The sequence below is a fragment of the Bemisia tabaci genome, chromosome 9 (genome assembly GCF_918797505.1).
Source record: "Bemisia tabaci chromosome 9, PGI_BMITA_v3".
In the NCBI taxonomy this organism is placed as follows: Eukaryota; Metazoa; Arthropoda; class Insecta; order Hemiptera; family Aleyrodidae; genus Bemisia; species Bemisia tabaci.
The window spans coordinates 9,473,678-9,500,648 of NC_092801.1; the positions used below are offsets into that span (position 1 = coordinate 9,473,678).

The 26,971-nt window shown below is 38.1% G+C and overlaps 1 protein-coding gene across 4 annotated transcripts; it reads left to right on the plus strand.

Moving 5' to 3' along the window:
* The first annotated feature begins 746 nt into the window (after nucleotides 1-746).
* On the plus strand, nucleotides 747-19,703 carry LOC109030938 (cytochrome P450 6k1). Of its 4 annotated transcripts, none has more exons than XM_072303882.1 (8): nucleotides 747-911; nucleotides 1,915-1,983; nucleotides 5,730-5,922; nucleotides 6,410-6,704; nucleotides 7,866-8,253; nucleotides 9,620-9,838; nucleotides 12,073-12,324; nucleotides 16,675-19,703. In XM_072303882.1, the coding sequence occupies exons 3-8, from the start codon at nucleotides 5,738-5,740 to the stop codon at nucleotides 16,845-16,847; spliced, it is 1,512 nt and encodes a 503-aa protein (XP_072159983.1). In that variant the 5' UTR covers nucleotides 747-911; nucleotides 1,915-1,983; nucleotides 5,730-5,737; the 3' UTR covers nucleotides 16,848-19,703. The 4 variants fall into 4 exon arrangements, with proteins under 4 accessions (XP_072159983.1, XP_072159984.1, XP_018897722.2 ...); XM_072303883.1 differs by lacking the exon at nucleotides 1,915-1,983 and adding an exon at nucleotides 4,486-4,610; XM_019042177.2 differs by lacking the exon at nucleotides 1,915-1,983 and having other exon boundaries at nucleotides 748-911.
* Nucleotides 19,704-26,971: the final 7,268 nt, after the last annotated feature.

Below are 26,971 nucleotides of genomic sequence, written 5' to 3' on the forward strand. Positions count from 1 at the left end.
GTTTCGGCTGCTATTAACTAGGGGAAGATTTTTGAACATTGAGTGTAGAAAAAAAACAAGCAGGAAAGTTATCCACTACGTTCATATTAAAAAATCGCTCAGTTATTTACTATGTAGCTATGGTCTCCTTATGCACGTCAAGTGATTTTGGGGTATGCCAAAATTTAGAGGAAGGGTTAGGGGCGAAACATGAATCATATCAAATTCGCAAGGAATGCTCACTTTGAAGGACCGTAGATTTTGATTTTTTACCACTTCCGAACTTGCACTCTCCATTTCTACTTTTACCATATACATTTACCATGTACACTTGGCAACTATTCCTAGAGCCACAGCAGTATTTTCCAGTAAAGCCATGTAGCTCCGGAAACCTTGGCAAATTTTCGGGTATTACTTTAAAACTATTTTATGAGAAATTTAGAACTAAGATTTCCTCTGAAAAATGTACTGATGTCTTTCGATGCCTTATCCAAAAGAATTATGCGAATTAAATTAATGTGAAAAAGAAAATTGCGAAAACAGAGACGTCGTCGAAACTTATCGTCTGGTATCGCAGGTGCTCACGGCTGTGAGTTTGTTATCATAATCTTTCCATGCATCGATAAAAACTAACACAATGAACGGGCACTTTAATAGCTTGCACTTCAAGCAAAGAGTTTTGCGGTTACAACCACTCCCAACTAAGCTATTCAAATAGAGCTTTAGAAATTATCTCAGATTTGGCACAGATACTACATATATCCAACGGTGCACTGAACGATAATTCAATTGCCACTTTGCCAAGACTGTAGTTAGTTCCATGCGCAGTGCAATAAGTGTATCAAGTGCTGTAGTGCTTGAAATTTTATTTCTTCGCACTTTTAAAGATCACTACGCACAAATTCATCCCAAAACTTCATAAGTGGTACGTGGTAAGTATTTTATCTAATATCTATCTTTCATTTCATAATTCATTTAATTTCAGATCACCACACAGAAACTCAGTTAGAAAATAAAAACAGAGATCTGGTAATATTTATGCTGTCATTTGAGCATTGCGAAATGGTTTATTTTACTTTTATGTGACTTACGATTCAAAAGGAATTCTTTCTTTCATTTCCCTCTTAGAGTCTTAAAATATTTATCAGGCTATTTTATTCTTTTTGTATGGTTTTATTGACTTTGGCTCTTACTTGTAAGAAATAATAAAAAATCATTCTCTTCAAATGTGACACTGGACATCAGTTAAATTGTACGTTCTGGCGGACAGGCGGATAAGGCAACCCTACATTGTGTTTCATGTTGTGAAATAAGGCTCTCATTTATAGTGTCCGATGAAAATTTCTCATCAAATAATACCAAGAGAACCAAACTGTTACTTACATACGTCCCATACGTGGCTGCATAAATTACGGAGCGCATCACTAGTTGCTGTAGGTACTCTCGTTAAAGCTGCGAAACTTCTTGAGGTCTGCTCAATTAAGTCAAACTCTTCATGCAAAGAGAAAATAATACATTGACATGATAGCCACTTTCCTTGGGGTTTCTAAACTGAAAACACGGCAATCCTGCTGATTCATTTTGACGGTGCAAAGCGACGTCGCAGACTTCTTGCCATATCTAGTTTATTTTTTAAGCAGATAACTATACTCAACGGCAATTCTTTAAAACTGCCATGATTATTCTTCTCTGTGCGAAGAAAATTCTGCATAAATTTCAAGGCATGGTGTCAGTTTGTTATCCTTTTAAAAAATAACATAGATACGGAGGTTTTCAGACACCGGAAACGAGATATGTGATTGCAAACTTACGCCGTCGATTTGCTCCTTATCTTTGCATATAAAGTTTTGCTTGATACGAATGTGGACTCTCAGAAAAGCGAGGACATCCCCTTCAATACGGCCTTAAGTTAGAGAGTTTTTTTTTTTTTTTCAGTTTTGGAGTTTGTTTCATAGAATACCAGTGAAACCATCTTGCTTCACGCGAAGTTTTACAAAGGAATCAGTAAGTACATGAATTTCCAACCCCTGATACGAACAAGAGCTTCATCATTTTATTACAAGTAATAGCCGAAGTCAATACAACCATACAAAAAGAATAAAATAGCCTGATAAATATTTTAAGACTCTAAGCCTTTAAGTATAAACTGTCGATTATTTTATTTAGTTGATTAACTTTGGATTGTTTAGTTTGTTGAAATTGATTTTCCTACTATAGCCAATATATTTTACTAAGCAAATTTGTCTCTCCGATATACTTATACATTTTAACTGTTTTTAATGTTGAAGTGTATCCAGGTAAATTCATAAAGATACATTACAACGGACGGGAACTCTCGGGCCCGCGTAAGCTTGAATGCGTGCGTGCGGCATGTCGCTTAGGCAGTGCAGAGGACGCGCGCGCGTTGCGCTACGGCGCGCCCATTTTGTTCCTAGTGTCTATCGTTGCGCGCGCCTTTTTCGAGTGTTTTGCGGCTTTTACAACAGTGGTTTCTACTAAAAATTTGTATGGGAAGATTATCAGCAAATAATTATTTTCCAACTCAGAGAAAATGCGTGTCTCGCAGAATCTATGAGAAAAATCTTTGATATTTCACTCGAGCTGCAACGTGGGGCAACCTTAGCTGGTGCAAATCAGCGAAGCTCGTTAAAAAATTACCCCTCGCACGTACAGTGAATTCGTAAAATGAGGAAACATACCTGATAGTATCATGTATGTGTAGTTCAAATTTTGTATCGCATCATAAACAAATGCACCATACGCTCGTTCAATATTCCCCATTTCAATCCTCACGTTATCAAGTAAACCAGGATTAAGAGTTTTTCGAGTAGACAATAAGTGAGTGTCAACGGAATGGTCTCAAATCCCACAACAAGAAAAAACAAACGAGTTGGCAGCTATCATCCCGTTGGTTAGATTGACTCCTGCAAGGTGAACAAACTTCCGTTACTCAGATATCGAATGGACCACTAGTCAAGGTATGAATTTCAGCATTTTGAAACGTTATCATGAACGTCTCTGAGATAAGAAAATCTGGCAACCTCATCTTGACGCTTTGGCTCAGCTATAGCAAATTACTTATAGTTTGAAAAACACATGGTGGGAAATGAGTATTGCTCGACTGAGAAGCTTGCTGAAACCGTTATAGACCGCGATTTGACTCACGTAGAGCTTTGAGTTTCCTGTGAGCGGGCAGTTCACATTCCTCGTAACCAATGTGAAATAAAAACGTTGAAATCTTCGTTAGGAGTTAGTTTCAGTAATATTCGTTGCGTTAATCGTGTTCTACGTGAAATTCTACTTAAGGACCATGTATCAGATTGCTTAAATTCGTACCTTGTCTGATGGTCCATTGTTAAAAAATTGCAAAAAACTTTCCTGCTTTAACTCAGAACCATACTCAGATATCGAATTTTCATTTTTTCTTTAAATGAAAAGATCCTAAAGATCCTCTTTCCATCCTAAAGAAAAGCAGGCAAAAATTTACCAGGAACATTTCCACAATCCTTCGATGCTAAGATTGCAGGCAGGCTCGCGGTGTACACTATGGTCGTATATTGTGCACACCGCGGGTAGTATAAGTTTAAAGCAGCAGATACACTTGGGAGTAGAACGCGTGTGTTGAAAGGAAAATACCAATAGACAAAGAAGTTCTAGCCGTGGTAACAACGTTTATTATTGTTAAAATTAGTATTTGTTTAGTATTGTTTGTTATTTATAAATTCAAACTTTCTGCTCATGGAACATTAATTATTTACTAGGGTATTAAATTGCACGCTAAACTATGACAGTCTCAGCAATACGAAAGTATGGCAACCTCAATCTTGACGCTTTGGCTCAGCTACAGCAAGCTGTGCATACTTTGAACAACACAGAGTGGGAAAGAAACAATACTCGATTGTTCAGTTTGCTAAAGCTGTTGCAGTGCACAATTTAACTCGCGTGGGTTATTGTTTTTCTTGTGACCGAAAAATTCAAATTTCCCGTGACCAACGTACAATAAAAACGTTAATATTTAAGCTATATGAGTTGATTACAGCCGTTTTCACTGCACGAATCGTAATCTATGTGCAATTCTGGCGGGGAATCATGTATCAGAGTGCCTAACTTTGTATACCTTGTTTAATGGTCCATTCAATATAAAGAAGCGAACATAGGAACTTCCCTAACATTTCCCGGGGAGATTATTTTATCGGGAGAAACGAGGCAACGTTGGAATGCTCACACAGCGTCGAAACGCAACATGGGCCGTATAAGCCCCAGTATTCGATGCCGCGATAACTTTAACGCAAGTCCGAAAAATCTTGCCGAACAAATTACGATCGACCTGAAAAGCATATTAGCGCCTACAAGACTGGATGAATACTTCTCGCATTGCGCCAAACGCAGTGCAGTCCGCCAGTTGGCTTGAAATGCATATTAACGCCTACAAGACTGTTAGAATACTTCACACATTGCGCGCACAGCAACTTGCGCGCTTTAATCGTTGTGATTTTTCTGCGTCAGGTGTGGTGGACAAAATATTCAACCAGTACACAACGCGAGCCTGCAATTATCTAAGGATAGTGGAGACTTTTCTGCTTCCTATTAACTTTCCCATCATTAAATATACCGAATTATTATTAATATTTGTAAGTACTTTAAATATGGGCTGAATTACGTATTTACTGATGGGATTGTGTCCCGGGTAAACCGCTAGTAGTAAATGAAACTAATGAAAACGAAACACTGTCATAAAATCCGGCCATGTTGCTAAATTTACAATATGTTCAATATGATGAACTCATAATGCATTAAGATTGAATTCCTCCTTATTAAGTATCAAATGTATGGATGTGCTTCGGCTGCAATAAAGAAGTTTCGATTTTCCGGAACTTTTAATTATTTCACAAACTTTATTTTCAATTTTTCCTCTTTTTTGAGTAAAAATATTCAAATCTATCAACAGGACGAAGTGTTTTTGGAGGATACGGTGAAAGTAAAACTGCACGATAAGTATTCTAAGGTGAAGTGAACTGCCAAAGCATGGTGGTTTTATCAAGAGTATTTTATGTTATCAACTTTTGAAAAGAGAATTTGAAGGGTTCAAGTACACGCAGTGTACACTCTCATCAAAAATGTTGACCGACTTCTCAGTATCGATTAATTAATGAAATCAGCAAGTGCTAATGTCTTCAGATAGCGGCAAAAAGATAATTTTTGGCCAGATAAAGCTACTCTCAAAGTTTTCAGGTGAAGGTGACAAAAAATTATGTAAGGTGAAACTTGTTCAAGATGTTAGCCCATGATGATCATTTAAACCACACTTTCAGCGTTGTATCAAGGCGCTTCCTCCTTATTTTAGGACATTAACACTTTTGTCATGCCAAAATATCTGTCGAAGTATTTTGTTACGGACAGCTGTTATGTTTTTTTCGGTTCAATTTTGACAACTCAATTTTTCATTCCATCACTGTTCGCTTTTGTCGAGAGAAAAGTTGGAGTGTAAGACTCGTAAACGTAACTATTTGATTTAAAATTGAACAACAACTTGAATGCAACTTCGTATTCAACGTTTCGTTTAACGTTTCATTCAATTGGCGGTGCTACTTAGTTAAATTGAACGGAAAGTTGAATCAAAATCCTCCGATCGACATAAAGCAAAACTGCATCTTAGATCACTGGAAGCTGCCAGAGATACTCGAACTCCGTTTGAAAGTAAAATCGCAACGATTCTGCAGGTTAGTTTATGTTACATGATATGTTGACAGATCGAGAAATGGTTGACTTAATTTTGCTGTGCATGGGAATATGCTTAGCAATTTACGCTTATGTGACCTCAACTTTCGACTACTGGAGACGCCATGGCGTGGTTCATCCCAAACCTCTCCCATTTTTTGGCATCATTAAACCACTAATCACCTTCCAGATGACTTCCGGACAACTATTTCAAAACATATACAAGTGAGTCTTATTCATTGTTCTCTTTTGTGTGTGCGTACTGCGTATGTGCGGTAGGGGAGGTTTTCTGACAAATGAAATCGACATCTGCTCTGAAACGTTGAAAAATTTCTTTGTAAAAAAATAAAATGACGGCAGAAATTTTGAATTGTTGCATAGTGCTTGCGACTTTTTGGCCGGAAGGTGACGACATGCCATTTTGTAGTTTCAGCGTAGATATAATATAATATAGGTATATGGGCTATCTACATTTTAAAACTAGGTTTAAGTCTTGGTATTTGGATCCATTCATCTGTGAGTTACTTTGAGTCAAAAGAAAGATAAAGTTTAATGTTACACACCATTTTATATATAGACAAACTCTTCAGAATCCTCGCTGAAAAGCCTAATTTGTGGTAGAGAATGGATTTCTATTGTAAAGTTTGTTTTTCTCCATCACCTCAGAAAATATCCAAATAATACGCGCCTGATGATTTGAATCATGTTATAGCAACTACCCCAACGAGCCCTTCGTGGGAATTTGGATGATAAGGAAACCGGCCCTGCTTGTAAGAAGCCCAGAGGTGATTGGGGATATTCTGGTGAAACAATTTCAAAAATTTGTTGATCGAGGACATAAATTTGACGAACGCAGAGAGCCAATCACAGCTAACTTGGTCACTTTAACCGGTGACCGGTGGCGCTACCTTCGGCAGAAGTTATCTCCGGTTTTCAGCACCGGAAAACTCCGTTTAATGACCGACTTAGTCGTCAAATGCGGAGAAGCTCTAAATAGACACGTTTTGGTAAGCACTGAGAACTGTAATATTTTATCTAGCATGTAGATACAATTTGGTGGAGAGAACTCAACCAATTTATGAATGATTAAAAAATATTTTGTCTCCGCGTGAAGTTCACAGAAACTTTTTTCTTGGTTCGGATATTATAGGTAGAAAATAGGAATAAATTTCCAGCCATAATTTTATTGTTTTTTGCCATATTTTGGGTGTAGAGAGGCTGTGGAAAAATCCAACCCTGGCGGGCACTCCGCGTGAAGTTCACAGAAATTATTTCCATAGTGGAGACATTTTAGGTAAAATGTAGGAATAAATGGCCAGCTATGATTTTATTCTATTTTTTCATCTTTTGGATGCAAAGAGGCTGTGAAAAAATCCCTCTCTGGAGGACAAGCAGCCCCCTCCAGGATGGAGTTTTTTCCGCAGTCTCTGTGCATTTAAATGATCACAAAAAAAAAAAAAAAAAAAAAAAAAAAATTAAATTGCGGCTGGAAATTTTCTCCTCTATTTGGTAAAATTCCACATATTGTTCCTGTATTGTCCATACAACAAACGACGCTTGTAAACTGATTCTACATTAAGCTATTGCGTGACACAGGGATTTACGATCTAAGTACTTTTTATGACGTAAAATTTGTAAAAAAAAAAAAAATACGATGGTGCTACCGGTTTTCCTTGGGAATAAATCTCGAGCTCAAAAAGCCCCTCAAAGTTGCAGATATTGCTTACGGAATGTTGAGAGTCCACGGGAAAAAAAGTGTGAGGGGTTATCCCCTAAACTTGTGGTACTACTAAAATTTGTTGGATGATATGGACATTTCTAATTAATTTTGGTAGTATCGCAACTCAAGTAAGGGTAGTACCGTAACATTTGGGTTAGTAATCTAATTTATCGGGATACTACCACAATTTATCGGGGTATTACCACAATTTATTGGGGTATTACCACAATTTATTGGGGTATTACCACAATTCATTTGAAATATCCATATTATCCAACAGTTGGGACTTAACCCCTACCTCTTTTTTTCCGTGTCCGCCTCTATTTAAATTTAAACTTCCTATGCACAAATCGGGAGCGAATACATCGATAGGTCTCTAAGTTTGCAACTAGCTCATTGCGAGAGTCACATCTCGAAACGCATTCAGCCGTTTTCAAAATGCTTTCAGGAATCCCTGGAAGAGACTAAACGTGGCGAGATTGAAATTCGAGACTTGACTGCGAAATACACAACGGATGTTATCGGTACTGCGGCTTTCGGTCTAGAGTTCGAGTCTTTCACCAGTGACGACGCGCCTTTTCGGAAAATGGGCAGGAAACTCTTCTCTCCATCCTTGAAATACGCAATCGCGCTAGTTATCCGTCAGTTCTTTCCGGACTTTTACAGTTACCTGGGGCTTCGGAGTTTTCCGAAGGAGGTTAACTCCTTCTTTCTCGACCTGACGAGGGACACGATAGAGATGCGCAAGAAACATAATATTCAGAGGAATGATTTTATGGATTTACTAATTAAATTGAAAGAAGAAAAGGACTTAAATGCTAGTCATAAAACGTTTGGTAAGTACACAAACTCATCTGCGCTGATTTGCACCACACATTTGAATCGGTGAGTTCGAAAACACACCAACTCGGGATTTTTTCGATTTTCACGTTTTTACGGTTTAGTAACACTTATGGATAGAGGCATCTGCACGCAAAAGGAAATTTCAAAATTGCAATCGGAAGTGCTCGAAACAGAGACGGGAAAAGGGAAACATTGAAGTATTTCATTGGAAATACCAATTTTTGGCCATTTCAAGGAAAACGGGTGACCATCCGATTTTGCGGTTTTCTTTTTTCGGTTCAGTATACCTTGTACCAAAAAGTTATATAAATATTCAAGCGTTATTCACGTCGAAAAATATAAATTTTTCAGGGCAGACTAAGTGAAATCAGTAGCTGAAAGTCGGTGAGAACGAAAACTCACCAACTCGGAAATTTTTATACGCTTAATTCTCAGTCATCAAACATGGTGTACCGATTTCAACTTGGTGCTTTACAAAGTCTCTAAGTACTTGTCCTTTGGCAGCAAAAAGGTTTTTCTTAAACCAACTTCTTCACCCGCTGCGCAGTTTTAGGTGTTTACTGAAAAAAAAAAATTTCCGAGTTGGTGTGTTTTCGAACTCACTGATTTATTTTGGCCAGATACCGCTGTTTGACCAGTTTTGAGAATATTGCTGATTATGGTATTTACATGAATGCTCCAGTTTGAGCTTGTTAAGTCTGTTTAGGTTCTACATAAATCTGTATTTTTACACATTTTATGAAGTTATTAATGGGTCAGGCGATTTATTTGCCACTACGAATATTATCTGGCGTATTCTTGAATCCAAGGAGCCCCCCTCCCCTTTCAGTGACCAAATTTTTCCTGAAAAATAAAGGGCCCTCTTCTGTCGCGTGTGTTTTTTAGTCACGGAATACAATTATTTTAGAGATTACTACTGTAATTGCAAGGGAGAAAAACTTCAGTTGCTAATTTTGCTGATACTCTCGCGTGTAAAATTGTCACAAACCTCATGAAGAAGAGTAAAGAATGACGTCAAGTGACGCCTTGCTGAATAGTTTGCACCTCCTGTAACGCTGAGTAACAACAATGCGTAACCAGTTACGATGCGAAATTTTATAAAAAAATGATTTTAGAGGAGGAAGATATCTCAATTTTGGAATGCCTTCAAATGAGAATGTATGCAATTTTACCTATACATGAGTGTGTAGATTTGTATCCAGCTTGAACGCCTTCCACAGGTAAATTAAACTTCCAACTTTGAAGATTTTGGAGCATCCTCCACTTTAACGTTGTAATAAACTATTCGCCACACTAATTACTCGCTTCCGCCGTATATTCTACCTAAATTTTTCATTTTATTATCGATTATATTTACAGAAATCAATCATAAAACTTTAACAGCGCAAGCGTTTGTATTTTTTACTGCTGGTTTTGAAACTACCTCAACAACTCTCTCCTTCTGCTTGTATGAGTTAGCTCTGAACCCTGAGATCCAGCTGAAAGCTGTTCAAGAAATTCAGGAAGCAAAGAAAACGAATGCTCATCTCACCTACCAAAGCACGCAAGAGATGCCTTATCTTGAATGCATTCTTAAAGGTAAGTATTGTGTTTATTGTGAAAATGTATTCATGAAATATTTTGATCATTAAGATCCATTTGATATTCCGAAAAAACTGTTGAGTAAAGCATGAACAATTTAACATCTACGCTTTATTTGCATTGATTTTATGAACGAATTTTTGGGTGCGTGGCGATTTTACACGGAGTTCCTTTGAAAAATTAGTTTTGTTTTAATAACATATCGAATTTTTTAGGAACACTTTCATTTTTGACTGCAGCTACACTGTCCTTCAATTACATTTAAATGCCCACTTGGGTGGGATTTGATTGAATTTTGCAAATCAGGAGCTACTATTTCTAATAAAATTTGATTTGAACAACACCATATTTAATTTTAGTTTTGAAGTATAACCAAGGTGATGTAATGATCGTTTTCATTAATTTACTTAGGACCTTTCAGCATTTCGCCATCTTCAGAGTACAGTCATTAATACATAAATATATCACAGTTATTACACTTTCGTCCTAAACTTAATAACACACAACAAGGCACATTATACCAACCATTATACCATACATTATACCATATATTTGGTATAATGTGCCTTGATGTGTGTTATTAAGTTTAGGACGAAAGTGTAATAACTGTGATATATTTATGTATTAATGACTGTACTCTGAAGATGGCGAAATGCTGAAAGGTCCTAAGTAAATTAATGAAAACGATCATTACATCACCTTGGTTATACTTCAAAACTAAAATAAAATACTATTTCTAGTCCATTTTAAGAAAAATGTGTGTGTGCCATATTTCCACACGTAGGAAAACAACAATGTTTACAATTAACTAAATACTTAGCTAGTCTTATAAATGCAGCAATGACGGACTAATGTTTACTAGTCCCTTGTCGTTGAATTTAGTCCATTAAGACACTCTCAAGGGAATACTGTCGTGCTAAGGAAGAACAATGAGCCTTCAGAAGTTGCCAAGTTTTTTCTAGTAAAAACTGAATTTACATGGAAAATTCCGAATATTATTTTCCAAAATTTTCAGACAATTTTGTACGCAATTCAATAAAAAATATCTGAAAATTTCAAGAAAAAAAATGTACGAATGTTGTCAAAACTACATGTTTTATCGAGGGAAATTTGGCAACTCTCGAATGCTCATACGGCGTTCTTACTGAGCACGGCAAAATAACAATCTAAGGTCATTCGATGGACGCCATATTTTGTGTCGGAACGTCATGCAATATATCGCATCGATTGGTTCCACTTTCTCAGCTACTCGTCATTTTTCTCGAATTTTGAGATTGCAATTTTGTTGCCAGGAGGCTAAAGAATTCACATATCAATTGTACGTATTTCTGTCAAACGGAACTATTTGCATTAAGACACGAGCCCTGAGACCCATAAGAATATATACATAATAGGGCTTACGTCATAATGCACATACTTCCGTTTGACGGAAATACGTCCAATTTTGACGACTAAATTCAACGTATGAAAGGCGTGGTTTTTTTTAGAGGAAAAATATCGCATTCGACACTGATATCGAAACTACACTCGAATGCAATATGTCTCCTCTGAAAAAATCACGCCTTCAATACGTTAAATTTTGTCGTCAAAATTTATATGTGAATTCTTTAGTCTCCTGGCGACAGAATTGCGATCTCAAAATATGAGAAAAATGACGACTAGCTGAGAAAACGGAACCAATCGATGCGATATATCGCATGTCGTTCTGACACAAAATATGGCGTCCATCAAATCACCTTAAGGTAGAGAAAGGTAAGCCGTAGTCAATTGTTTTTATTCGCCCAACTACACTGAAAAAAAGCTCTCGGCGTTTTTACCAAGGTCTGTTGGTACCTTTACCATCTCACTTTTTTTTACCAATTATTGGCAATTTTACCAAGACAGACTGGTAAGCTTACGTAATAACCGGTATTTTTACTGTTTTTTTTCAGGTAAGAATACAACTTTTATTGGTAATCAAGTCCCGGTAACTTTGCCATTTTATCTCGGTAATTCTACCACAATCGATAAAAAATATTGGCGTTTTTACCGAGGTCCAGTAAAATTACCGAGAAAGTTCAATAATTTACCGAGATTTCTCGGTAAAATTACCAATTCCATGTATGATAATTTTACCGAGAAAAAACCGGGATCAAATAGAACCCTGAATTCTTGGTAATTTTACCCTTTCCTTAGTAAATACACAGAGATTTTTTTTTCAGTGTAATTACTAACTTTCTTTGTTCTTTCAGAGACCCTCAGGAAATATCCTCCGGTCATGAATCTTCACCGAGTTTGCAACGAAACAACGCAAATTTCAGGGACAAAACTAGTGATTGAAAGCGGCACAGATATTAAGATCCCTGTCTTTGCCATTCACTACGATCCTCAGTACTACCCTAACCCACTTGTTTTCGATCCGGAGCGATTTTCTCCTGAAAACTGCCTGAGTAGGCCCAAATTCACCTTCCTCCCATTTGGAGACGGGCCCAGGATCTGCATCGGTATGAAAATTATTTATATAATTATATAAAGTTATTAATATAATAATATATAATATTTATATAATTTTATAAAATTAACTTGTTTAAGTTTAAATAGTGACAACCGAAAAATTCATCGGGCGAAAAAGAAAGTAGGTAAGTCGAAAATTATTTAAGTAGCACATACAGTAGACTCTGGATTATCCGGATTAATTGGTGCCGGGTCCGATCCGGATGAAAAAAAAATCCGGATAATAATAGTAAACACAAGCACCACCAACCAACACTACGGTACACTGAAAAAAAAGTAGCTTGGATCAAGCATGATGATTCTTAAATTTGCCGCCAAGAAATTTTTTTTTCTTGCTTTCAGCTGACTTTTTCTTAATACAAGAAAAATAATGCTTGGGTTAAGCAAACAAGTAGCTTATATTAACCAGAAAAATTCTTGATTTAAGAAGAAATACTTATTGGCGGCAGATCTAGGATTCTTTTTTTTTCCAGTGTATTCTTATTATGTATACATCATGTACATACCAACACGAATTTAAAAGGTTAACGCCAAATTAAACGACTCAATGGTGATTGTGAATGGTAAATTACAATACAACGATTAAAGCGCGCAATGCGTGAAATATTCATACAGTCTTGTAGCCGCTAATGTGCGTTTTAGGATAACTAACCGACTGCACTGCGTTTGGCGTAATGCGAGAAGTATTTATGCAATCTAGTAGGCGCTAATGCGTTCCACGCCGACCTCACAGTTTGGCGCAATGCGTGAAGTATTCCTTCAGCCTTGCAGGCGCCAATATGCCTTGCGACCGCTTCTTTGCGGATCCGCTCACTTATGGGAATGCGTACGTAGTTACATGGTTGCAAAATCGATTCGGATAATCCAGAGTCCGGATAATACGAAGCCGAATACTCCAGAGTCTACTGTATCAACAAAAACATTGAGATTTTTTTTTGTCGCACTAGGTGGTTTTAAAATTTCCAAGGAAACGCCAAGATCCATAGAAACGTTTTTCCTCGCAAACAAACTGCACAAGACAAATTTGGAAGAGCTTAGTAAAACTAGAAAAATTATTATTGAATGACACATTTCCTGTGTTGTTTTGCTGATCTGCCGCAAAACCAACGGGTACTAAGTAGAGCCGATCAGGCTCTATTTATTCAGAATACTTCAAGATTGGTAAAAAGAGGAGCCGACCGGCTAAAAATAATCCACCTCTTAATTTGAATTTTGGTGCGACACGCCGCACAGTGGATCGAGTCAATTAGAGAGGTCGGACATGACATTTTTGACTAGAACTGCAAATTCTGATGTTTATTTCATCACATTTTTAACTGTAAGGGGTGTTTCTGGAAGCAAATACGAGAAAACCAATGAAACCACTCTCAGAACCTCAAAACTTTGTATAAACGGAGATATAAGCGTTTAAAGTTTCCAAATTGGACGTATTTCTACCAAACAGACCTATGTGTAAGTGAGACATATGGGGTGTGCTCGTTAGTTCTCTTTGCGTAGGAGTGAATGAGAATAATAAAGCGCCAGTGACGTCAGCGGCAATGGATCGAGCCCCAGAGCGAGGAGCGCGATCTTTGTCTGGGCGCTTTAACTCAAGAGCCCTGTCCACAACGCTCTCTTGCCATGTCCGCGGCTCATGAGTTCCGCATTCAGTTGGCACATAGGTCTGTTTGATAGAATGCAATATCCCGCTTTTCCAATTCTTCAAAAGGAACTACGCCCACTTTTACATTGTTTCTTATACAGATTTCTAGAGCACACCCCATATTTCTCACCTCCACATAGGTCTGTTTGGTAGAAATACGTCCAATTGTGTCCGACCTCTCCTATTGACTCGATCCATTGTGCGTCGAAGCCGCTCGGAAGCACTACTTCGGTAAAAAAACATTGAGACGAGAGTGCAATTTTTTCATCGGCGGATCCAAAAAATTGGCGATATTTTTTTCTCCGTTTAAACCTATGGAAATGTATCGATTCTTTGAGGGACCAGGTGCTCATTATTTAACATGGGTTAATATGGAAGGAACCCGGTATTGCCGAATTGCTGGATCCACCTCTGCATTTTTTTACCATGCGTGGCAATATTTTTACATCATTTGGACGTATTTCTATCAAACGGAACTATGTGCATTATGACGTGAGCCCTGTTATGCATATACTCTTATGGGTCTCAGGGCTCATGTCTTAATGCACATAGTTCCGTTTGACAGAAATACGTCCATTTGGGAAATACGTGAATTTTAAACGATTATAAGATAAGTAAAGCTACATGTGTAAAAAAAAATATGGACAATATGCAATGCTGAAATAAAAAGTACACACAATTCTGATATTCCGATTTTATCGCGATAAAATTCAACGTAAAAAATCCCTTCAGTTAGTCGATAGGCAACACACGCGACACTCCGACGCGCGATCAATAATTTTATTCTGTAATCGCAATTCATCGTTTGTTTTTAACTATTACACTTGGGACTTTGAGCCGAGTTTAATTTACGCATGCAAATTATTATCAAAAGTCTCTATGAAGCTTTTTGACAAAATAATAAAAAAATTGGCCCATCTGAAGTCCAATGACCGTTGCTAAAGAGATCAAATATTAAAAAAAATGGCATTACACAATATGGAACTGCTAGCGAGCCGTAGGCTTCAGGAGCTTTTAAGCCTTTAGCCCCCCCCCCCCCCCCCCGAAGATTGTCCTTTTTGAGATAGAAACATTCCCGAAGTTTCGTTTTTTTATCTCTAATCGTTCAAAAGTTAAAGGGGGAAACACCCCGTATAGGTTGAGATTATAACATATCAGCAAAAAATAGAATTCAACGTTCAAGTTTGATGGCTGATTCCTTGATTAGAGCAGATTATGTTATTGAAAAAGTAAATTTATTTTTACCCTGATAATTGCTTGACGAGTGTTGTTTTTCCTTATTCCCAATCCATCGATGGCGACATCTTTTTGGGCAGAAGTTACCGATATTCATGTCTAGGGCTTCCTCGCAATATTCCGTGATATCGCGTATCACCGTGTTACAACATTGAATGAAATTATCTCTAAAAAACACTTTGAAAACACTTTCAACTGTTGAAAACTTAGAATCGGATTTCTATCGAGTAAGTAAATTTATTTTTACCCTGATAATGGCTTGACGAGTGTTGTTTTTCCTCATTCCCAATCCATCGATGGCGACATCTTTTTGGGCAGAAGTTACCGATATTCATGTCTAGGGCTTCCTCGCAATATTCCGTGATATCGCGTATCACCGTGTTACAACATTGAATGAAATTATCTCTAAAAAACACTTTGAAAACACTTTCAACTGTTGAAAACTTAGAATCGGATTTCTATCGAGTAAGTAAATTTATTTTTACCCTGATAATGGCTTGACGAGTGTTGTTTTTCCTCATTCCCAATCCATCGATGGCGACATCTTTTTGGGCAGAAGTTACCGATATTCATGTCTAGGGCTTCCTCGCAATATTCCGTGATATCGCGTATCACCGTGTTACAACATTGAATGAAATTATCTCTAAAAAACACTTTGAAAACACTTTCAACTGTTGAAAACTTAGAATCGGATTTCTATCGAGTAAGTAAATTTATTTTTACCCTGATAATGGCTTGACGAGTGTTGTTTTTCCTCATTCCCAATCCATCGATGGCGACATCTTTTTGGGCAGAAGTTACCGATATGCATGTCTAGAGTTTCCTCGCAATATTCCGTGATATCGCGTATCACCGTGTTACAACATTCAATGAAAGTATTTCTAAAAAACACTTTGAAAACACTTAAAACTGTTAAAAACTTAAAATCGGATTTCTATCGAGCCTCGCGGCATCGCGAGCCACGTCTTACTATCACGCGTTAATCGGTCACTCGTCAGCTGTACATCACGGGGGAAAAAGGTTGTCTCGTGCAGCCGTGAAGATGGTCGGTTCGACCATCTTCGAATATAGAAAACCGCGCCAACCAACTTGTTGGGCAGATCGGAAACCGGCAGGTAGTGACGCTGGCTGCATGCCGCGCGGCCGAGTTGACCCGGCAAAGATGGTTAGATCCACTTGAGCACGCGGTCGAAGCGTCCAGCATTTATGTCAAAGCTGTCCGTATTGAGGGGAACGCTGCCCGACAACTTTCGCCAAAATGGATGGCGGTCATTACCGCGATTTTCAGGGTTTTTATCGAGAAATGAGGGGAAAAGGACCTCTAAAATGAATATCGGAGAACGCTAAATTGTAAAAATTAAACCTCGACGTCATTTCTCGACGAGATAATAAATTAACTTAACTTTGTTAATAAGATTTCAATGTGCTGAACATTAATAAAACGAAACACTTTATGTTGCAGGGATGCGATTCGCCTACATGGAAATGAAGCTGTGCCTGGCTCAGTTTTTAGAAAAATTCCGTGTCACCCCCTGTTCCAAAACCGTGATACCCATGAAATTTGACACAAAATCATTTTTACTCAGACCGGAGGGTGGACTTTGGCTCAGCGTATCCTCTCGTGAAAGCCTTTGAGCTTTTGACCTTTTTACGCCGGTGTGTTTCATTTTAGATCATGAGAGGACACATGCACTTTTGGTGGGGGTGGGATCAGTGGCGTGGCGTGAATTGCGATATATCGATTGTTATGCCATTTAAACCTATGGAAAAGGATCGATAAACAGGGTGTTCGCAGCAAACACCTTAAAAATCGATTCTTTACCATAGGTTTAAACGACATAACAATCAATACATCGCAATTCACGCCACGCCACTGAGAAACACCTAATCAAGGGCGGCCTAGGGGGCACCAAAAAACACCCCGTCAAGAGGGATCTCTGTAACTATCTCAGCTCCAAAAAGGGGTCCGGGGGAGTTATATCGTCACCCTCCGGCCAAATTATCACAAGCGCCATGCGACGTTTCAAAATTTTCGCCGCCATTTTATTTTTTTACGGAGACATTGTTCAACGAAGCTGTCCGAAAATTTCACCGAAATTTTTGGTGCTGCCGATAAAATGGACCACTAGACATGGTACAAAGTTAAGTATTCGGATACATGTTTCTTAATCAAAATTTTACGTAAAATACGTTTTGCGCGACGAAAATTACTGTTATTACCTCCTAACCAATATATTTAATGTTTCTTCACGCGTGAATTCAAACCTCCCGCTCATGAAAACTCAATAGTCTACGTGAGTCAAATCGCACGCTAAAAATTACCACGACACTCTATGCGATGTAAAAATCTGGCAACCTCAATCTTGACGCTTTTGCTCAGCTGTAGCAAGTTGTTTATAGTTTGAACAACGCAGAGTGGGAAATGAACAGTGCTGGATTGAGAGCCTGCCGAAACCATTGAAGTACGCGATTGGACTAACGTAGAGTGTTGAGTTTCGTGTGATCGGGCAATTCAAATTTCCCGTAACCAATGTAAAATAAAAATGTTAATATCTTAGATGGGAAATGATTTCGGTAATTTTCGATGCAAGAATCGTGTTCTACGTGAAATTCTGGTCAAGAAACGTGTATCAGAATCCTTACATTCGTACCTTGTCCAGTGGTCCATTCAGTGAAATTTTCAAACAGATTCAACCAACAATTGCTCTGTAAAAAAATAAAATGGCGGTGGAAATTTTGAAACGTCGCATGGCGCTTGTGATACTTTGGTCGGAAGGTGACGTTATAGCTTCAAGTGGGGACGTTAGGGGGGCCTCTATTGGAAATGTTTGAAAAAATTAGCGGTTTAAGAAATATTTTGAGCTGTTTTCGCCAAGAAATAGGTGAAGTTACAATGGGCCTGTTGCAAACTTTTGCTAGAGCAAAAATAAGAGTTGTTTCTTGTAGATAATGCCTCAAAAATCACGATGAGCGCATCGGCAAAGTCTGAAATGCACTCATAACTTCACAATCTGCGTAAGAAATTTGCGTTTTTTTAAGCTTCCCGCTTCAAAAACGATACTACGGCATAGGTGAACTTTTTGTTAGAGGAGTCGCTCCATCGTCGGCGATATTCATCATGGCCGACGCTTGCACGCAGTTCCGCGCGTAATTCAAGGAGAGTTCAAGGTCAATCAATTCGGGCGTGGAAAATATGAACGTTAACACACCGATTGTTATCTGGTCTAATCCAGTTCAGGTGTTATCTCGTCCCATCAAACGTGTTTTGGCGGATTGGCGTCGGCTATGATGATTATTGCCGACGATGGAACGACTCCTCTTACAAAATGTTCACCTGTGCCGTAGTATCGTTTTTGAAGCGGGAAGCTCAAAAAACCGCAAATTTCTTACGCAGATTGTGAAGTTATGAGTGCATTTCAGAGTTTGCCGATGCGCTCATCGTGATTTTTGAGGCATTATCTATAAGAAAAAACTCTTAGTTTTGCTCTAGCAAAAGTTTGCAACAGGCCCATTGTAAAGATGAAGAATATGTTACAGTCTCCCCCGGTAAAAATTGGCAGTAGAATGCGTGTTCCAAAATACTATAGACCTAAAGCCGGCTGTAAGATTTCCAATAGCCTTTTTAGCCGGCTATACAATTTCTTATAGCCTTTCATAGCCGATGGCGATTGAGGGCAGAGAGCGCGGAACGCGCATTGGCGCCTACAAACCTAACAGGGATACTTTACGCATTGCGCAATGCGTGAAGTATCCCTGTTAGGTTTGTAGGCGTCAATGCACGTTTGCGAAATGCGTGAAGTATCCCTGTTAGGTTTGTAGGCGTCAATGCGCGTTTGCCCAATGCGTGAAGTATCCCTGTTAGGTTTGTAGGCGCCAGTGCGTCGCCGCTCCGCTTTGTGCTTTGTGTTAAGCTCTAATATTTAATCTCGCGGAGTCAGCGGTTTTCAACTCATGATTTTGAAATGTTTGCACACTCTGTATGGATTACTCTCATTTTAATTGATGAAAAAAAATATGTTTTAAACGAAAATATAATGTGTGTTTTGTAAATATTAAGGTAGTTCCGTATCAAACTTGATGATTTCCAAAGCACACGAATTTCTATAGCCTTTTATAGCCAATGGCGATAAAGTGTAAAGCCCGGCGATAGGAACTATAGCCGACTGTATACTTTTTTACAGCTTCGTATAGCCCGGCTATATGATTTGCTCCGCTTTCTACAGCCAGCTATATGATTTTCAATAGCCTTCATTAGTCGGCTATAAGAAATCCTATGGTATTTTGAAAACGCAGCTCCTATCGCCAATTTTTACCAGGATCATTTCGTCACCTTCCAGGCAAAGTATCACAAGCGCCATGCGACGTTTAAAAATTTCCGCCGCCATTATATTTTTTTACAGAGAAATTGTTCAACGAACCTGTCCGAAAATTACACCGAATTTTCTTTGTGCTGCCGTTAAAATTTAGTGAAATTTTCGAACAGATTCAACCAACAATTTTCAGTAAAAAAATAAAATGGCGGCGGAAATTTTTAAACGTCGCATGGCGCTTGTGATACTTTGCCTGAAGGTGACGATTTGTGAACATTTCCTAGAATATACTTACGAAGAAGTAAATTTATAGAGAGGGGAGGGCAGCCCCACTCCCTCGTGTGGATATTCATTCCGACCATGCTCTACATCGATGGATCCTGCCGTGCTAAGGAAAAACGCAGTACGGTCCTTCAAACATTGCCAAATCTCTTTTGATAAATCATCGTGTATTATTGGGAAAATTTATTAATATTTTTCTTCCGATTTTTCATTGGATTTTGTTCGTATTTTGATCTGTATAGTCTGCAATTTTCAAGATAAAATATTCAGATAGAAAATGATGGTGATGTAGCAAACGTTCATTCAAAATCAGCATAAAGCTGAAAATCTCAATACAGAGGGAAAAATCTCACATGAGCACTATTTTCCCTCAATGAGATGTGCTGTTTGGTGCAACACTGTTACGACCATTCAGTAAGGCAACTGCAGAACGAACGCGTCGCAGGTTTAATTCAGGTCTAGTATTGCACCAAACAGCACATCTCATTGAGGTAAAATTGTGTTCATGTGAGGTTTTTCCCTCTGCGTATTGAGAATTTCAGCTTCATGCTGATTTTTAACGCACGTTGGCTACATCACCAACTTTTTCTGTCTAAATGATCCGTGCCTCTACTCTGCCGTAGTAAGGAAGAGCGCCGTATGAACCTTCAGGCGTTGCCACAGCCACACTGCCCTTGATTAAACACAAATTTCCTGGTCAACCTATGAATCTTTTCCTTCCAATTTTTCAGATAATTTTTCTTACAATTCCACCAAAAGATCTGAGAATATCAAGGGAAACTACTCACAAGTTTCCTCGAAAATGAACATTTTATCGATGGAAATGTGGCAACTCTCGAATGTTCATACGGCGGACTTCCTTAGCACAGCAGTACTGCAATCAGTTTGTAAAAAATATTCATAACTTTCTGAAAAATTAACAATTTTCTGGAGAGGAAATTTGGCAACATTCAGATGCTTAGGACTCATTAATTAGAATGTAACAATAGACCTTCCGGGTTATGACCCGTCCCTCGTAATTCATCCTTGTCAGAAAACAAATAAAACTACTCTTTGTTCAAAAAACAATAAATAAATTATAAAAAATCTAAAAATCAACAAATCAACAAATCAACAAATCAAGAAGTCAAAAAGTCAAAAAGTCAAAAAATCAAGAAATAAAAACATCAACAGATCAAAAAATCAAAAAATAAACAAATAAAAAATAAACAAAAAAACAAACATAATGAAAAAATAAAAAATTAAAAATTAATAAATAAATTTATAAAAAAAAAAAAATCATTCAGATGGTCATACGGCGTTCTTCCTCATCACGGCAGTTTTGAAGATTATCTCACATCATTTTCGACTGGAAAGAGCAACTACACAACTATTAGCTAGCTGTCATCGTACAGGGCGTGGATTCTATCCCAAGCCCTGGCAAGACTGCCCATCTAAAGCCAACGGAAACGGAAGTTACACAGTCGGGTGTCTCTATTTCCGGCGCAAAGGAGCCTGCCACAAACACGCGCATGCAGTTCACGTATCCATTACCCTACGCATCTAGCACGGACGTGGTAATTAAATATTTTGACATCGTAAGTTTCGTTTCCGCTGTACACGTCCCTCCACCGCAAGGTTGCCAGATTGTGCAATAAAATGTGTTACAACCCTGTTCATATAGGTTAAATGGGGAAAAGTACTGATTTTTCAGCACTATCTGGCAACTATGTGCCGTGGTAAGGAAGAACGCCGCATAAACATTCTAGAGTCTCCAAATTTCCCCAGATTAAACCATGTATTTTTGACGAAATTTATGCATATTTTTCCTTGAAATTTTCAAATATTTTAGATTAAATTGCGAACAAAATAGTCTGAAAAATTGGAAGAAATATATTCACAATTTCTCCAATAAATTCGTATTTTTTCAGAGGAAATTTGGTAACGCTTGAAGGTTCATACGGCGTTTTTCCTTAGCACGGCAGTATGCTCTACCGTGATGTCAAAGCCGCTGCTGCACATCGAATCTGCAATGGGTGAAATGTGAGAGAAGATACTGGATGCTCATTGCACGAACAGGAAGTCGGTACTTGTAGCTGAAATTAGGATGAATAAATGTCTTCTTTGCCTGAAAAATACGTGTTTTTTCCACACAAAAAAAATATTTTCTGGGTAATTGATGAAAGATGAAAAACAACGAAAGTCATTTTTGGCCTGTACAGCAAGAAATAAGCGAGAGCAACTCGACAGACACCGGATACATTCTTTTAAATTTTTAAAATTAAAAATAAAGGTATCTCTATTTATGAGTAATAAATCCGTAAATCACTTGGTTTACCTCAATTACAAACCAAATTTCCGAAAAATTATATTTTTCCTGAAAGTGCCCCATTTTCTGGTACATGCGAGGGTCATAAAAAAACAAGACCATTTCCGGAATCAGCGCTAAACATAAATGCCATAGAGTTTGCCGAGAGTTGCCAAATTTCCCTTGATAAATGCATATTTTTCCTTGAAATATCCAGATATTTTAGATGAAATTGCGTACAAAATTGTATGAAATTTTGGAAAATAATATTCACAATTTTCCTAGTAAATTCGTTTTTCATCGGATGAAACTTGGCAACGTCCGACGGCTCATACGGCGTTCTTTCTTAGCACGACAATATGACACTCAGTATTTATAAGCTTATTGAGGAAAGTTCTGCGTCCTGAGAAAAAAAAACCTTCATCTCAAAGCACATTCAAATGAATTTAACTCCAATTGAAGTTTGAATCAACCCGTTCCAAATGGCACACTGCAAAAAAAAACACTTTGGAGGTAGAGTCCTGACTCTTAAAAACATCGACAAGAAAAAATACTCTTGATTCAATCAGATTTAAGCTTAAATTAAGAACCAAGCCTCTAAATTTGAGCGGATTTCCTTTTGATTTAAACTTAAATCTGCTTTAATCAAGAGTCCTTTTTCTTGCCAGTGTTTTCAAGAGTCTGGGCTCTAGATCCAATGTTTTTTTATTTTTCAGTGCATCATAGATCCATAATATTGAAGCATTGAATTAAGTAAATACGTTATTACTTCATCTAAGATTTTAGAACGGGTTGATTTAAGCAGCATTTTCCATATTTCCTGCATTTTTATCTTCTTGCGCTTAAGTTCTTTTTGAGATTGACGGATTCAATTGGATCTAGGTATATATCTTCGCTATTTAGCGAGGGGTAAGTTTCAGTCGATAAAAACTGAACAATCTTATCTCCTCTGATCATTGAACCTGGAAGACTAATGACGTAAATAGGGTGCGCTGAGGGGAAATCGGAAGAGGGTACACTCGGTTTAATGCTAACTCTTTAATCAGTCTTAAGGGCTATTCCGGAGATTTTCAAATATTATACGCTGGGACGAATATATTTTTTAACGTTTCCCAAAAATGTCTGCGATGTCTATTTTTCACCAACAAAATCCCGGAAAATTCAACATTAAAATGTGTTCTTAGTTAAAAAATACCCATCGTAGGGGGTGCCTTGCATTTGTCGTATATGTTTTGGTTATAGTTGTTTTATGTTTGTGTTATGAGTTGGAAATATGTATGGTATATACTTAGAGAAATCACCCGATATTAGTTAAGGTTTTTTTTTACACACATTTACTGCTGTGGTGTGTGGTATACTAGACTCGGCTCTGCCTGGGGGTGGGGCACTGCTAGCGAGACCGGGGATCTGTACCGATCCTGAGGGGCTCTGCGATGATCGTCCCCGGAAGAGCCTAGCTAGAAGAAAAAGGACTTCAACAAACTGTAATATTTTTTTAGGTCGATACATCGGGATTTATTTTTTACCAAGTTACATCTAAATATCGTTTATTTCTGTTAGAGAAGTCGATATATGTTTAATAAATTAAAAAAAAGGAGTTTGATGCTGCTGAGGGAAAATGAGGATTGATGGGTTGTGCATAGAAAGGAATAAAAACAAAGCCGACCTTCAGGTTTACCTCGTGTTGTCTGGAAATGCAACTATTCGTGTTTCAAGCAAAAACGTCCCTTATTGCTTCTCCCGAAATTGGGGAATGGCCGCTTTCTTAATCGCAGTGCACTGACAAAGTGACCTCAACCGGTCGAACTTAACCTGATCAATCATCCTCACTTCATTAAAAACCTTTACCCATATTGTCCCGAGGCCCGTATTGCTGAATGGGCCGGTTGCAAAACTTTTGCTAGAGCAAAAATAAGAATTATCTCTACTAGAAAATGTCTCAAACATTACGAAGAGCGCAACGCAAAGTTGAATACACTCCTAACTCCAATCTGCTCACAATATTTCGTAGAGGCGCTCAAACCCCTGACGCATTCAATCAACATGGCCGACGCTAATCCCCAAAATCGTCGAACCTCTGATCGTAACGGGCACCCGTTCACAACTGGGTGATTTTCTACGTGACACCTAATCGCAATTTTCCGTATCCAACAACTATGCAGTTCTAAGGCTCATGCAAAAATCGCGAATACACCCTCCGATCAAATCCCAACTTATCGCAATCACATCTACTTAGGTAATCTTCAGGTGGTTTATTCCTTATAATTTTAGTAGCCCGTTTCAAGGTTATTGAATCAGTAATTCGGAACTCAAACTAAATGGCAACCAGTTGCGTGGCCTGCTATGCAATATATCGATTGATCTGCCATTTAATCTTATGAAAAGGACCGATTAATTTCGCAACGAACACCTTGATAATCGATTCTTTACCATAGCTTCAAATGAGGAAATACACTGAAAAAAAATTCTCGGCGTTTTTACCAAGGTTCCGTTGGTACCTTTACCGAATTCACTTTTTTTTACCAAAATTAATTGGTAATTTTACCAAACTGGTAAACTTACCTAAAGACCGATATTTTCACTGATTTTCAGGTAAGAATACCACTTTTATTGGTAATCAACTCCCAGGTAACTTTGCCATTTTATCTAGGTAATTCTACTACAGTCGATTAAAAAATATTGGTGTTTTTACCAAGATCCAGTAAATTACCAAAAAAGTTCAATAATTTTACCGAGATTTCTCGGTAAAATTACCAATTCCATTAATGGTAATTTTACCAAGAAAAAACTGGGATCAAATAGAACACTGAATTCTTGGTAATTTTACCCTTTTCTTAGTAAATACACCGAGATTTTTTTTTCAGTGTTGGGCATTATCGACGGATGGAATGTAACCAGACCATCGTATATCTCGTTTGCGGTTGTTTAAAAATCTGCCGCTCCTCATTGTTTGCTTTTGGAGGAGAACAAGATGTATTTTAATTCTGGGAGAAAACTTCACAGAGCTTTTTCTCACGTAGTTGGAAAAATGAAATTATCATTTTTTCAGGACATTTTTTTCAGTGTATCGAGAATCGATCATTCACGCCTCGCCACTGATGACAACTGTAAATTTTTGCTGTTGAAACTAGTTGAAAATCTCAAATTAAAATATTTCGAGTCCGACAACGCTGTCAGAGAGGAGCCTTTCGCGACCCTCGCACACGTATTTGTTTTGGATAGGTCGGGAGCGGAGCTGCGAGTCCATCTTGCTCGCGAGGGATTTGTTTGTTCTCCCACTTAGAAGCTGTCACGGCCGCGAAATCTCTCGGCTTCATTTTGAGCTGACGTCCCCGGATTATGAGCCGATCGCCTTGTTCAAGAGCACCGCTCTGCTCCAATTGGGGACCGCTTTAAGCAGAAAGGAACCAAGCCACATCAGCTATTGCCAAATTTAATTTGCAATTGAATTTTTTACCCAAAAACACCTACTCGAATTTTTATGCAAATTTTAGCGAATTTTATGCACAGTGCAAAGTGAACTCCTTAAAATGTTCAAAAGAATTGGCAAAAACTGGACCGAGTTTAACAGAAAGGGACCAAGCCACATCAGCTATTGCCAAATTTAATCGGGCAATACAAATTTTTACCCGAAAACAGCTATTCGAATTTTTATGCAAATTTGAGCAAATTTTATGCACAGTGCAAAGTGAACTCCTTAAACTGTTCAGAAGAATTGGCAAAAACTGGACCGAGTTTAACAGGAAGGAACCAAGCCACATCAGCTATTGCCAAGTTAACTGGGCGATTAAATTTTTTTACGAGAGAACGTTTGTTTGGATTTCTTTGAAAATTTCAAGGAGTTTGCTCCCTACTATGGAAAATTTTCACTGAACTTTGCACGAAAATACGCACAACTGTTTTGATGTAAAAAGTTAAATTGCTCAATTAAATTTGGCAATAGCTGATGTGGCTTGGTTCCTTTCTGTTTAACGCGGTCCAACTTTCTCTCGTAAAAATAACTAACTCTCTCGGTTACAAATTTGGCAGCAGCTGATGGGGCTTGGTTCCCTTCTACTAACTCGGTCCATTTAAACCGCCGATGCAGGACGTTATCTCTTGATGCAAGTAGAAAAGAACCAAACCACATCACCAATTGCCAAATTTAACGAGCAATTTAATTTTTTACCTGAAAACAGCTTTGCGGATTTTTGTGAAAATTTCAGTGAATTTTCTGCGAAGTGCGAAGCAAATTTCTTAAAATTTTCAACGGAATCCGCACAAACATTATTTCGTAAAAAATTTAAATTGCCCAGTTACTCTACCCCAGATGAAATTAGAACTTACGACTTTTCGATTTTAACAGAAATTCATTTAATTTTTATATAAACTTAAGGAATCACGTCAAACTGACCGAACTCTAATTACGCAACTTTCAAAATCCAAACACAGCGGTCGCGACCCCCTGCGCGAAGACATTTCTTCCTTCCGCGGAGCTGTGGTTAAACCTCATATCTCTTTTGATCAAAATGTGAACAAACAGGACATCGATAAAGGAAGGCGCAGTTAAGGCTCGACTAAAAATACGACTCACAGTGGATCGAGTTAAAGAGAGAAGTCGGACATGAAACGTTTGACTAGAACTGCAACATTGATGTTTCTTTCGTCACATTTTAAATTTTCAGGGGTACCACGAAAAGCAAATTTCACGAGGAAACCAATGGGACCACTTTTAAAAGCTCAAAGTTTTGTATGAACGGAATGGAGATGTTGCATTTGTGAGGGATTTGCGATTTGACCATTGATTCTTAAGTAAAAGTTCGCGAGAAAAAGCTCTCAAAGTGAGGCCAAAACGGAGGGGATATCCCAATTATCCCACGCTATCCTGAGAGTCCGCCTCT